The sequence below is a fragment of the Pholcus phalangioides genome, unplaced genomic scaffold (genome assembly GCF_987345545.1).
Source record: "Pholcus phalangioides strain wild (caught in Gottingen) unplaced genomic scaffold, Ppha-v1.0 ptg000017l_1, whole genome shotgun sequence".
Lineage (NCBI taxonomy): Eukaryota > Metazoa > Arthropoda > Arachnida > Araneae > Pholcidae > Pholcus > Pholcus phalangioides.
Genome location: NW_028301610.1, coordinates 60,949,455 through 60,962,334, shown reverse-complemented (window position 1 = coordinate 60,962,334; position 12,880 = coordinate 60,949,455). Strand labels below are relative to the sequence as shown.

Here is a 12,880-nt window from a genome sequence, read left to right as displayed (position 1 = left end):
TCTGTCACTTTGGTCCCTCCTGCCGAACGAAATTTCTGGCTACGCCCTTGTCCCATTCACTTTGGTAACAATACATTAAATGATTGTTATACAGTCGAATATCCTGTTATAACGAACTCCAAGAAACCGGAGAAAACACTTCGTTATAAAGAAATTTCAGATTGTTTGCATTGTTCCTATGTATACTTATTAGAGGGATTAGAAAACTATTCGTTAAAACGATATTTTCGCTGTAACGGTATTCGTTAAAACGGGATTCGCCTGTAATTAGAGCCCGAATTTTCCACTTAAAAAAAATGGCTAAATATGAACTAAAACTGAGAAAATATGTGCTAAAAGAACAAATAACCAAGCAAAAAACGCAAATGCTTTTTTAAATGCATATTTTCTATTTATCTCGATGCATATTCATTTGCAAAAACATTCTCATGCAAATGATTTCTACATGTATTTTATTTAATAATCTCTAGTTATTAGTACTGTAGCTGCTCACTAATAGAAAGAAAAAGTTGCTCGAAAAAGAAGCAAACTACACGTGCACACAAGTAACAAAACATGAATGTCAAAAATGGGCGGATTTTTCTCCTGAGATTTTACTTCTTTTTACTTGAAAAAAAAGAAATGACAAGCAAATAAAGCACCCGGGCTTCGGGTATGGTCCATGTAGCTAGAAGGTCCTTGGAGTTGAGCAACCAAACTATTTGAAAATGTCGAATTTCCGATTCGATAGACGATGTTGCCTGATCTATAAATCCATGGAAGTGAGCATGAATGTAATAAGTTCAGACTTTTAATTGTTCAGTTGGTCATCTAAACCGCTTTGATGATACGAAATTCTATGGAAAACGCCTTATACTCTCAGAGAATCAACTGCTTTGAGATCAAAAATCAATTTCATGATTGAGTTCTGTTCATTCGTTAATATTAGAACGAAATTATCTCAAAAACGTTCCAATACAGATAAAGCAGCAATTTACAGTAATTTTATGTCCTTACAGACTAAAAAGTAAAAATTCGTTTATAATGAGAAGTACGTTACAACGAAAATTTTTCTCGTGGTTGTGAACTGTCGTTATAACGAACTTTTATTGTATTATGAGCAATATTAATTTGAAAAATTATAAAAATGTAATTAATCTTCCGCACAACTTGAAAATATGCACTTATTCTGAAAATTCTTCAATTACATACATTTATATACACATTAATGCTAAAAAGAGGTTAATTTATATAAATGCAACAAACAGGACTAATCATAACAAATTTATAAATAGTGCAAAAAAAAAAAAATGAATAAATCAAAATTAAAAAGGTAAATTTCCCGTGACCTTTCATTAAATTAAGTTGTATAATAACCAAGAATGGCCACTGAAGCTGTGCTTTCCAAAGTGTGAAATATCGACCCCTGGGGGAAGGGGTCGATGCAATTGTCCAAAGGGTCGATAGAAGCTATGGGTTTAGTATAGGATCCTATGGGTGGGCTTGAGTTGGGAGAAATGAGAAAGAATTTTTTTTTAAAGAAGAGCTATGGAACACAAAAAGTTTGGGAAACTTTTCACTGAAGCAGCGGTTCTCAACCGGTGCTCCGTGTATACTTCCCGGGGGCTCCGCACCCACTCGAAGAAAATAAATCAGTAAATTCGATAAATGAATATAAGGAGAGCGTACGGGGCTCCACCATAGAAATTTTACGCCGAATAGAGGCGACCACTGATGCATATTTGTGTTTGAGTACAGGTGATCATTTGTGGAGATTTTACTGTATTTAGGAAAATGTAATGGAACCCTTTGTATATATCTCCCTATTACGTTTCTGACCTTACTTATTTGTACGAGGTTTTGCTTCAGTTGCTATACATTTCTATACATTATCCCTGTATACAGGGCCTAATTTCTTCATGGGCAAATGAAGCCTTTATAACTTTGAGCCCCCGAAATTCAAACAACATACATTCACTGACCAATTAACATCTTTGACTCTTGTCGCAAGAGCCTCCTAATTCCTGCTTTACCCAGGGCCCTTCCTGTATACACTTCAATTAATCGACGTTTTCACTTCGATTCGAACTCCCAAGTCTTTGGAAAACACCTTTTCTATCAATCGAATCACATAATTTTTCAATTGGTGAAAACGTGTCACTGAAATACAGTGTTTTACGGTTTTCAAAAACTCATCATGAAGAAACGTTGTAAGCGGAAAAACTAAGCGGGATCGACTGTAGTTTCTCATGCATATTTTTTACTGAAAAAGTAATAAAATTTAAAATGATTGACTGGTTCAATCAGGGCTGCAACTAGATGCTTGGTTACCCGGGGCAAGCGCGCATTTTGACGCCCCCCTTGTAATGTTGAAGGAGAGGTTTTAGAATGAAATTTGCACCCCATCCGGTCTAGCGCCCGGGACACGAGACCCGCCTGCTCCTCCCTAGTTGTGGCCCTGTGTTCCATGGCTTTTGACAGGTACTGAAATAATTATTGAACGGGCTACGGTATGCTGATAGCCAGGGCTGTAACTGGGATTTTTGTCGCCCCCACATTCGATAATTTTGTAACGGTGTTCTCTGTCAAGTAAAGGACGTTTTACATAACGTTTAAATAACACTTTTTTTTCTGTTAAATCTTGAAATGAATACCGTAAAATTGCTTGAGACTTTAGCAACAGTAATGTTATGATAGTATTATAAGTATATTTCTTCTCAAGCATAAGATTTTGAATCAAAACGACAGATTTTCCACAAAATTTTTTTTCGGAAACGTCTGTAAAAAAAAGGTGGGGGGGGGGGTAATTTTCGGAAAAAGTTCGTTTTTCAGTACTGCTTTCGCATTTATACGACGCGTCGTATAAACGAGGTTCCATTACAGCCTGAGCCCCCCCAACATTTTCAATAAGTTTACGCCTATGCGGCTGGACCATTATGCCATCCTGTAACTGAAGATGGCGTAATGTATCACTGTAGGAGGAACTGAGCTAGACCCAGTCACAATACATCATAAGGTATCATTAGTTGTTTGAACTGCACGCTTGATTTGTCCATTTCCTGCTGGTCTTGGAGGAGCACTCTGCAAATGGCATTTCTATGCAGTAATTCTTTTCTCCATGCTCTTCTGATTTGAAGGGTGGACCATTATCAAATACAAGGATGACGTCACTCTCCGCTCCCATACAAAGGTTTTTTAACAACTGGATGTTGCGAAGATATATTTTGGAAAGAGAGAAAATTCCACTTGACTACAGAGGCACCGAATCTCTCAATCTTTCCTAGGGCATTCACCCGGAAAGTGAAAGGACGTGGGTTTGATTCCCCGCAGGGGCAGTTGAATTTTCTCTTTCCAAAATATATCTTCGCAACATCCAGTTGTTAAAAAAACCTTCCTATGGTAGCGGAGAGTGACGTCATCCTTGCACAAGTCGCCATCTGGTGGCAGCGTCAGCAGTAGTGAAATTGGCTTGAGTCTGGTCCAGCCGTCCATGTGCGGTCCCTTTCAGTGTACACGAGCTCCAAGGAAAGATTGAGAGACTCGGTGCCTCTGTAGTCTAGTGGTCTAGGGCATTCACCCGGAAAGTGAAAGGACGTGGGTTTGATTCCCAGCAGGGGCAGTTGAATTTTCTCTCTTTCCAAAATATATCTTTGCAACATCCAGTTGTTCAAAAACCTTCATTATCAAATACTATAACATCAGGAATTCCATGAACGGCAAAGATGTCTCGGAGTTCGTCTATAGTAGATGTTGCAGTAGTGGAAGACATCTGTCACCTTAGTCCACTTACAGTAAGAATCTATGAGCATATCACAGGAACTTCCATTCCCGAAGTGGTCCAGCAAAGTCAATGTAGATACATAACCAGGGGCATGGCTCCCACATGTTAGTCCCAGATCCCCAGGCCAGGATTTTTGGTGGGCTCCCTCACCTCCCCACGCGAGCAGAGATTATCGTGTATTTTTTCAGTTAAAAAATGAAACCTCTTATGGGAAGAACCCCCCCCCCAAATTCCCCTTATGGGCCCACCCGGGCACGGCCCGGGGGCCTCAAGAGAAAAGGGGCCTCACAAAAATGAGATCTGGTTGAAATTTCCGAGAATTTGCCTGGTAGGGCCTCAGAAAGATCACTTGGCCCGGGGGCCCATGAACCTGTTAAGACGGCCCTGCACAACACTAGGTGGCGTTGTATGTTCTTATCAGTTTAGTTCTTTTAGTCATTTCTTATAAGGACACCACATTCCTCCCCGCTAATTTAAAGATCCAACCGGACAGGAGCTTTCCTGGTTCGTTGGGAACGTCGCAAAGGAACGGGAGTACTGGACATCGCTGGTGCCTTAGCTGGTGTTGGTAGATCGCTACTGATCTCTGTCGGAGTTGTCTGTTCTTCTGGAGCAATCTGTACTTCGGAGTCAGCAGCGACAGGAGTTGATGAAAGTTTGCCTGGAACTCGGGGTATCACCAAGCTTGGCTGGACTTGATTGCCAGCTGCTCTCATCTGGTCGATGTGACGTCGGAAGAGAGTTCCATTTACATCTACAGTGTAGTGCAGAACTCCGTCTTTGTTGAGAACAGTTCCGAACTTCCACTTGTTATTTGCGGATCTGTAATCTCGCACAGCCACACGATCTCCTGGCTCGAAAGTTCGGTCATAGAAGTCTGTGACCTCATTTCTGATCCTTTCTTGAACCCTGTTCTTGATATTTGGCAAGACTACGTCTATCCTAGTTCGGATTTCTCTTTTTAGGAATAACATTCCTGGGCTTTGCTTGGTAGTCGCATTTGGCGTTTTTCTGTAATTCAACAGAAACGTGCTCACTTTTTGGTAGATGTTTTCGGGAAATCTTTGCATCGCCCGAAGGGATTGTTTTAAGGTGTGAACGTATCGCTCTGCCTGCCCGTTGCTGGATGGTTTGAAGGGAGCACACGTTTTGTGCTTTATTCCGTTATTCCTCATGAATATTTCAAATTCGTGCGATGTGAACTGAGGACCATTGTCACTCACTAACACTAAAGGCAGTCCAAATCGAGAGAAACAGTCCCGTAGGCATTCAACTGTCTTGAACGTGTTTGTTGATTTCATCGGGTATACTTCCATCCATTTAGAATGAGCATCGACTACGAGCAAAAACATATGCTCGAATATGGAACCTGCGAAATCTACGTGAATTCTCTCCCACGGAGCACTTGGGTATTCCCAATGGTGTACCCTTGCTTTCACCGGATCGGACTTGAATCTGGAGCAATCTGGACAGTTTTTAGCAGCTTTTTCTATGTCGCTATCGATGTCCCTCCAGTAGACGTAGGATCGAGCAATTGCTTTCATTTTAACAATGCCCAGATGTCCATGATGGAGTTCAAGAATTTGATTTCTAAATTTCTTCGGAATAAAAACTCTTTGGCCATGCATTATACATCCGTCCTGCAAGGTGTACTCGGCTTCCTTCCCTCCTAAAGGTTCACCGAATTTCAATTTCCTCAGCAATGGACCCAACTCTTCATCATTTTGTGTCTCTTTTGCTAAATGTTGAGCTTTCACTGGTAGTGTTTCGATTTGATTCAACTGGAAGAGTTCTATGTCATCCTTGACTACTAAGTCTTCCGACCTTAAAGGTAATCGGGAAAGACAATCTGCATTACCATGGTTCTGTGTGTTACGATAAATGATATCGAATTCATATGCTTGTAAGATCAAGGCATAATGCAGAAGTCGAGTAGCCGTCAACACTGGTAGACCTTTCTTCGAGCTGAATATCGCTACCAAAGGCTTGTGATCTGTTATGAGAGTAAATCTTCTGCCTTTCAAGTAAAGCATAAATTTCTTTACTGCCCAGATAATTGCCAAAGCTTCTTTGTCAATCTGGGAGTATCTCTGTTCCGTTTTTGTCAGCATTCGAGAAAGAGGATAGGCAATGGTTGCCAGATTAGGACAAAATTTCCCGTAGAAATTTACCATGCCCAGAAAACTTTTTATTTCCTGAACGTTTTTCGGTGCGGGAACTTTCAGAATTGCTTCAGTTTTCTCATTTGTTTCACTTAGGCCATTTTCATCAATTTTGTGACCTAAGAAATTAATTTCTTTTTGAAAAAATGTGCTCTTTTTCAAATTTAACTTCAGCCCATGCTCCTGACATTTTTTGAAAATTTTTTCCAAAGCCCTGAGATGCGACTCGTCATTTGTTCCGGTCACTCTGGCGTCATCCATAAAAACTTTTACACCATCTATTCCTTGGAATAGCCCATCAATGTACCTCTGCCATATTGCTGGAGCTGCATTTAGGCCGTACATCAATCTTTTACAGGCGTATAACCCCTTATGAGTGTTTATGGTTAGGAGTCGTTGACTGTCAGGGTGCACTTTCATTTGCAAATATGCATGACTGAAATCCAATTTTGAAAATCGTTTACCCCCATTTAAACATGAGAATATTTCCTCAAACGTTGGTAAGGGATGCTGAGGCACCTCTAGCTTAGGATTTAATGTGACAGAATAATCTGCACATAACCTTATGGATCCGTCTGGTTTCACCACGGGAACAACTGGTGTAGCCCAATCTGAAGTTTCAACTCGCTCGATAATGCCTTCTCTTTCAAGCCGGTCTATTTCTTTTTCAACCCGGTCTTTTGATGCGAAGGGCACAGTTCTCACTCTACGAAACTCTGGGGTAACATTTGGTTTTAGCTTTAGTTCCACTTCATGGTTATTTATCTCACCCAATTTGTTGTCGAAAATTTCTTTATAATCATCCAACAATTTTTTGAGATCCATGTCATTAGCGGTCCTCACAGCCTTAAGAGAGTTCCAGTCTAGATTGATTTTGTATAGCCATTCACGGCCAAAAATCGTGTCTAAATTTTCCCTCACCAAATATAAGTTCAAGTGCAACTTTTGCTTTCCGTACTCCACTTTCACAGTGACATATCCCGCTGGGACAATTTTTTCTCCATTGTATGTCGGGAATACTAAATTCGTAGGTTGAACTTTTTTCTTGGAGATTTTTCTGAATCTCTGTAAGCTCATTACTGATACTGTTCCACCCGTATCAACTTCCATACTCACTGGTTTATTGTCTATGTTGACAGTAACCATCATCGGAGGCTTTTTTGGCTCTTCACTCAATACCCTCTCTAACCCAAACATGGAAACGTCATTTTCGTTTTCCTCAACTGAAATCTGTTTCTGTTTGTTAGGTGTCGATTGAGTCTTCTTTGCCGCGTAGCAGGCTTTTTCTATATGCCCGATTTTTTTACAGAAGCGACATTTGCTAGCAATAAATCTGCAGGGGTCTTTATCGTGATTTGTCCCTGTGCATCGTATACACGGCGGATATTTGACAGCGGCGGCAGAGTAGTTTCTGTTTTGCGTGGGCAGTTTTGTTTTCCTCTTCCCCGCTTTCACTACCTTCAGTTCTGCCGGCTTCCCGATAATCTCATTCGTCCCCTGAACAGCTTTCTCCATCGCCAGCGCGATCTTTATTGTTTTGTCTAGCTCGATGTCGTCTTCCTCAAATAAACGATCGAGGATCGCTCTATCTCGGAGCCCACTAACGAAAACATCCTGAAGCATGGTGTTCAACATCTCTTGTTTATAATCGCACGCGATTGCGAGATGTCGCAATTCGGCTATATACGAACTGATGCTTTCGCCTTCGTTCTGCTTTCTGTTTATAAACATGTGCCTACTCGGTATAATCAATGCTTTAGGATTCAAATGGTTCTTCAAAACATTCTTTAAAATGGCGAATTCTTTCTCCGCTGGATTTTCCGGAGACAATAAATTTTTTAACAAGTTGTAGAGCTTTGCAGAAATGCTCGAAATTAAGACTTTAGCACGTTTTTCTTCTGGGACATTTTGAATGTCTAAAAACGCCTGGAAACGTTCTATAAACGAATCGAAAGTCTCTGAAGCTTCATCGTATTTATCAAACGAAACCGTCACTTTTTGGTTTGTTGATGTTGAGCCTGGTTGCTCTTTGAGAGCTTCCATTAGAGCTTGATTCTGTCTTATTAACTCTTCAACTAAATTTTCCATCGTCAGAGATGTATGAAAAACTTTTTCTCCTACCTTTTGCAGTCTTCGAGTAAATACTCTATCCAACTTTTAAGATGGGCCTTGTGGACACTTGTGTTTTCTTTAACACTTTGTTAGCGGAGTGGATAACACATGGGTATTTATTTTGATGAGTATTTATTATTATGTTAGACTTAGATAGATTACATACATATAGATAGGACGAATTTATAAAGCGGAAAGAGCAGAACATTTAGACATCTTGTCTACTTGATGTCCGAGGTGGAACTCCCTAGTTCCCCTTACACAACACTAGGTGGCGTTGTATGTTCTTATCAGTTTAGTTCTTTTAGTCATTTCTTATAAGGACACCACAATCTGGGGCAGTGGTACCTAATAAAATGATGCTACTGTTATTATTTTAATTGTTTTTCCTTATTTTTTTGCTAATCATGATTAATACAAGATTCATCGAAAGACTGGTTATTTGTGGAGATGAAGATTACAAGGAAGAAAATTCATCACTGCCCCCACGGGGACTCGAACCCCGGTCTCTCGCTTGCCGGACGAGTGCTCTACCATCTAAGCTATGGAAGCAGATAGAGTATTTCGACCTTGGAGCGTATATATATGTTGAAATACCTAAGGTTGAAATACTCTATCTGCTTCCATAGCTTAGATGGTAGAGCACTCGTCCGGCAAGCGAGAGACCGGGGGGTTCGAGTCCCTGTGGGGGCAGTGATGAATTTTCTTCCTTGTAATCTTCATCTCCACAAATAACCAGTCTTTCGATGAATCTTGTATTGGCAAGTGGAGAGGACGTTTCTATATAATCATGATTACACACCAATTTCATTGCATACACCAAATTCACTAACAAATATCAATATCTGCAAATCATCACATATATCAACCTATTTTGTTCATAGATTTCTGTTTTCTTCCTTCTCTTCCCTTTTGTGTTTTGGTGTTTATAATTCTTTTTTTCTTGTTAGCTTTTTATTTTAATGGATGTATTATACTCATAGATTATATACTTGATTCAACTATTGAAAATGACCGTACTCTTATGAAATTGGTGTCCACTAGTATGGATCCTGTAGGATCCCTTGATAGATTTTTTGTTTGATTTATATGTTTTGTAACAATAATAATGACAACAAAATTGAAATTAATATAATGACAGTAAAATTGAAATTAATATAATGACAATAAAATTGAAATTAATATAATGACAATAAAATTGAAATTAATATAATGACAATAAAATTGAAATTTAATGCATAGTATTTTAATTAAGATAATGACACATAGACTCAGCAGCAATTCTATAGCATGAAGAAAATTGAGAATTTATTTAAATTGATGAGGAGCAGATAAGAGCTGCTGCCACCTTTTGCAAAAGACAAACCTCAACTGGTGTGAGTATATATGGGTTCCTTCCAGGGGCGTAGCCAGAAATTTCGTTCGGGGGGGGGGGGAAACCAAAGTGACAGAACAATGGATTTGGCCATCTTTTTCCCTTTTTTCGGTCATTTTCTCACATTTCGAGGGGGGGGGACCAGACCCCCAAGTCCCCCATCCTCGCTACGCCCTTGGTTCCTTCTATACTCCCACACACAGACATTGTGACCTATATTTACACTACCATTTCCAAGCACATTCCAAGAATCGGAAAACATGGGGACTGCATCAGGAAACGTTTCTTTATATACGTAGAATATACATCTATCTATTATGATATTTAAAAAAATTATTCCATAATAAAAGATGAAGACCAAGATATTGATTATTGAAATTTATGATTTTTTGCTGTTACAACAATCTCTGAAATTCTTGATTTTAAGTCTCAAAAGAAATAAAATTACCAATATCACAGCAAATTTTTATCAAAATGTTATAGTGAAAAAGTTTTGGTTTAATAAAGAGGGAAATTTTATTGATTTGCCATTTTTTGGATTTGGAGGGGGGACGTCAGGTCTGCAACTTGAAACAAAAACTGACTATTGCTTGCAGTAAGTATATATTTTGGCACTCCTCTCCTCATAGTTTTGAATGAATAAACAGTAAACTTGGTGCCCTTACTAGTCCAGCACCTGAGCTGGCATCAGACCCCCTGCCTTTCCCTAGTTATGGCAGCCCTGGGGGTCACATACAATTTGGCAGTATGTTACAATACATGTACATGTGGGTATGATTTATTTTACCGTTCCTAAAATTTCAAAAATGAATCTGAAATAAGAATGTTTGTTTTTTCAACTTGATTTATTTTTTTTAAGTATGTAATATTTAAAAGTAGCATTTTATATTTGACTTTCAATCTGTGATTTTTTTCTATTTGATTTGGAAAATTTTAATTTTTATAGGTTCAGTCACAAGATTCAGAGAAGTTTTCAAACAGATTGAAAGTAGTCTTCACAAAGAAGTATTTACACTTCTCTTTTTCTCTCTATACAATATAATAAAAATCATACTTAATTTTCTTTAACAATTTAATTTTGAAATATTTTAGTTTTGTAATTTTGCTTGCATAATTTACATTGAAATTTCTTCATAAAAATATTTAAAATAGCCAGATTGTTGTGCCAAAATTATGCTTGGCCTGCAGGTCAAGTATAATTTTTGCTCATGACTTGATTATAGGCTGAAGCAGGTGTCTAACTAGGAATGAAAATTTACTGTTGCCCAGGGCTAGTATCGATATTGGCAGGGCTGCAACTAGATGCTTGGTCACCCGGGGCAAGTGCGCATTTTGGCGCCCCCTTGTAATGTTGAAAGAGAGGTTTGAGAATAAAATTTTCGCCCCCTCTGGTCCAGCGCCCAGGGCAGGAGACCCGCCTGTTCCCCCCTATTTGCAGCCCTGGATATTGGTGTCCCTCCCTGTAATTTTGAATGGGAAAGTTAAGCTCAGCACCCATCTCACTGCTTCCCCTAGTTGTGACCCTGAGCTGTGTCAAATTATGTAACCTATTGTGATTATGGTATGGTTCAATTACTAATGTGATGTACTTTGATTGCATAGACCAGGAGTTTCAAACCGTATGCCACGAACCTTCGTTAGCGGTGCTATGGAGTGGCGGCCTGACAAAGGTTTAACACTAGAAGCGCCAGACTATACATTATACCTAAAAGGGCCGCTAGCAGTTTTAACTGCTGATTCTTTTTAGTGTAATATATTTAAACACACTAAATTTTTACAATAAAAAATAAGCATCATCCCACATGGTTAATTTGTTAGTTTTGAAGAAATTTGCATTCTCTTAAGCATACAGGGTGTCCGTAAAATTACTTTTCAACTATAAATATGAAAAACTATTGGGGCAACTGTGGACAAGATTTACCATGAAAAAAAAAGATGGATAAACATTGCATTTCTATTGCACATTGCTCCATTTTGATGTATACATTTTTCTATGTATATCACCTGAAATGCATTTCGTTTATCAACAGGATAAGATGAGCTATTGTTGTAGAGCGTTTTTGCCAAGTGGCCATTGGTGCCCTGCTGGCCATCACCAAAAGAACGGCAAGCTTGCTCACAGAAAGAAAAACCTATTTGGAGCAGCGATCTCGAATTGAAAGTTCTTTCCAAAGGCATTCTCTCTGCCCTAGGAGGTTGCCCTGTTCCCATCGAGCCCTGTTTGATTCTATGCACATATGAATATATCTTAACCCTTTGTTGCTTAGTGTTCCACGCTGAGCAACAAACCCAACTTGACTAGTTTCACAAACCATTAAATTCAATTATAAATGGATAAAAATAGGTTCAACTTTCCAATCATAGAAGACACCACCAAACAAAGCAATCCATGATCTTCAGCTGTGACGCATTATTTAAAATCCTCGTATTTGCAAGAAATTTTGTATATTTTTTTGTGACTGCAAAATTGTACCTGCATACTCTTTTAGGCCTAAGTAGACAGCTTACAACTTTTTTGTTGAAATTAAAGGGTAGTGCGCCGTAAAGGGTTAATGTAATTTTTTTCGGTATCACGTTCTTTCCCCATGCACTTGTTTGTGTCCCAGCTCTAGTCCTCTCATCCTATCCTCCTAGACAATAATTTTTGTTGCATAAAAATTGGAAGGCCAGGAGAGTGTTGTACAGTGTTTTTGCCAAGTGCTCGTTGGTGCCTTGCTGGCCATCACCAAGAGAATGCCAAGCTTGTTCATAGAAAGAAAAACCTGTTTGGAGCAATAATCTTGCAGAATGACGTTTGTTTCTTTTTCCTTCTTTTTGTTCTGGCCCCGATCAAGTGAGGTTTGTTTTATTTTGGCTCTGGTAATCTTCGTCATGTAAAAGAATACCCTAACCAATATTTAACAAAAAATTAACAATATGAGCTAACGAAGCCTATGTTACATGTGCCATAAGTTCAGGGGCAAAGAACTCTGCCCACCAATGATACTGATGGTAAGGGATAAGCTGAATTGAACATATGCTGTAGTTTGAATCATCGCAATCCCAGACCTCTAATAACAAAAATGGCTGGCTACAGGAAGATATCGACAGCATGGTGAGTGACAATCTTCAATGCTGGACTCCATAGTTTATCTGGAAGGACCTCCTCTCAAGCATGGTGAACTCCACATATAATCATCCATCATGAACTTCAACTGTTTATCTGCGATCGCTTACCAGGCCTGGCAGGGGTGGCTTGAGCTTATCCACCGCCCGGGTGCAAAGCTTCATGTGTTGCCCCTAAAGACGACCCTGGTGGGAGACTGACAAGCCCATAGCCTAGTGGACCCTGGGATAAACCTACTGTATTTTGTTTTTAGAAGAAAGTGGCACAACGTTTACAGAGAAAATAAGCGTGACCATACATCCTATTTTGAAGAAAATGTTTCGTTTTCAAAAAGCAGAATTGTCTTTTTTTTCCTCTGGAATTAT

At 39.2% G+C, this 12,880-nt stretch overlaps 1 protein-coding gene and 2 non-coding genes across 3 annotated transcripts in view; 2 read left to right on the top strand and 1 right to left on the bottom strand.

Annotated features, from left to right (window-relative positions):
- LOC149074201 (uncharacterized) overlaps positions 1 to 12,880 on the top strand; it is a 124,175-nt gene that overhangs the window by 48,922 nt on the left and 62,373 nt on the right. The window contains exon 3 of the mRNA XM_089247352.1: positions 10,356 to 10,414. Within this exon, the coding sequence (XP_089103478.1) occupies positions 10,356 to 10,414 (59 nt within the window). The remainder of the gene's footprint in view (positions 1 to 10,355; positions 10,415 to 12,880) is intronic.
- TRNAS-GGA (transfer RNA serine (anticodon GGA)) lies at positions 3,525 to 3,598 on the top strand. The gene has a single exon. It is a non-coding gene; the product is annotated as a tRNA-Ser (tRNA).
- Positions 8,515 to 8,586, bottom strand: TRNAA-GGC (transfer RNA alanine (anticodon GGC)). Its single transcript has one exon. It is a non-coding gene; the product is annotated as a tRNA-Ala (tRNA).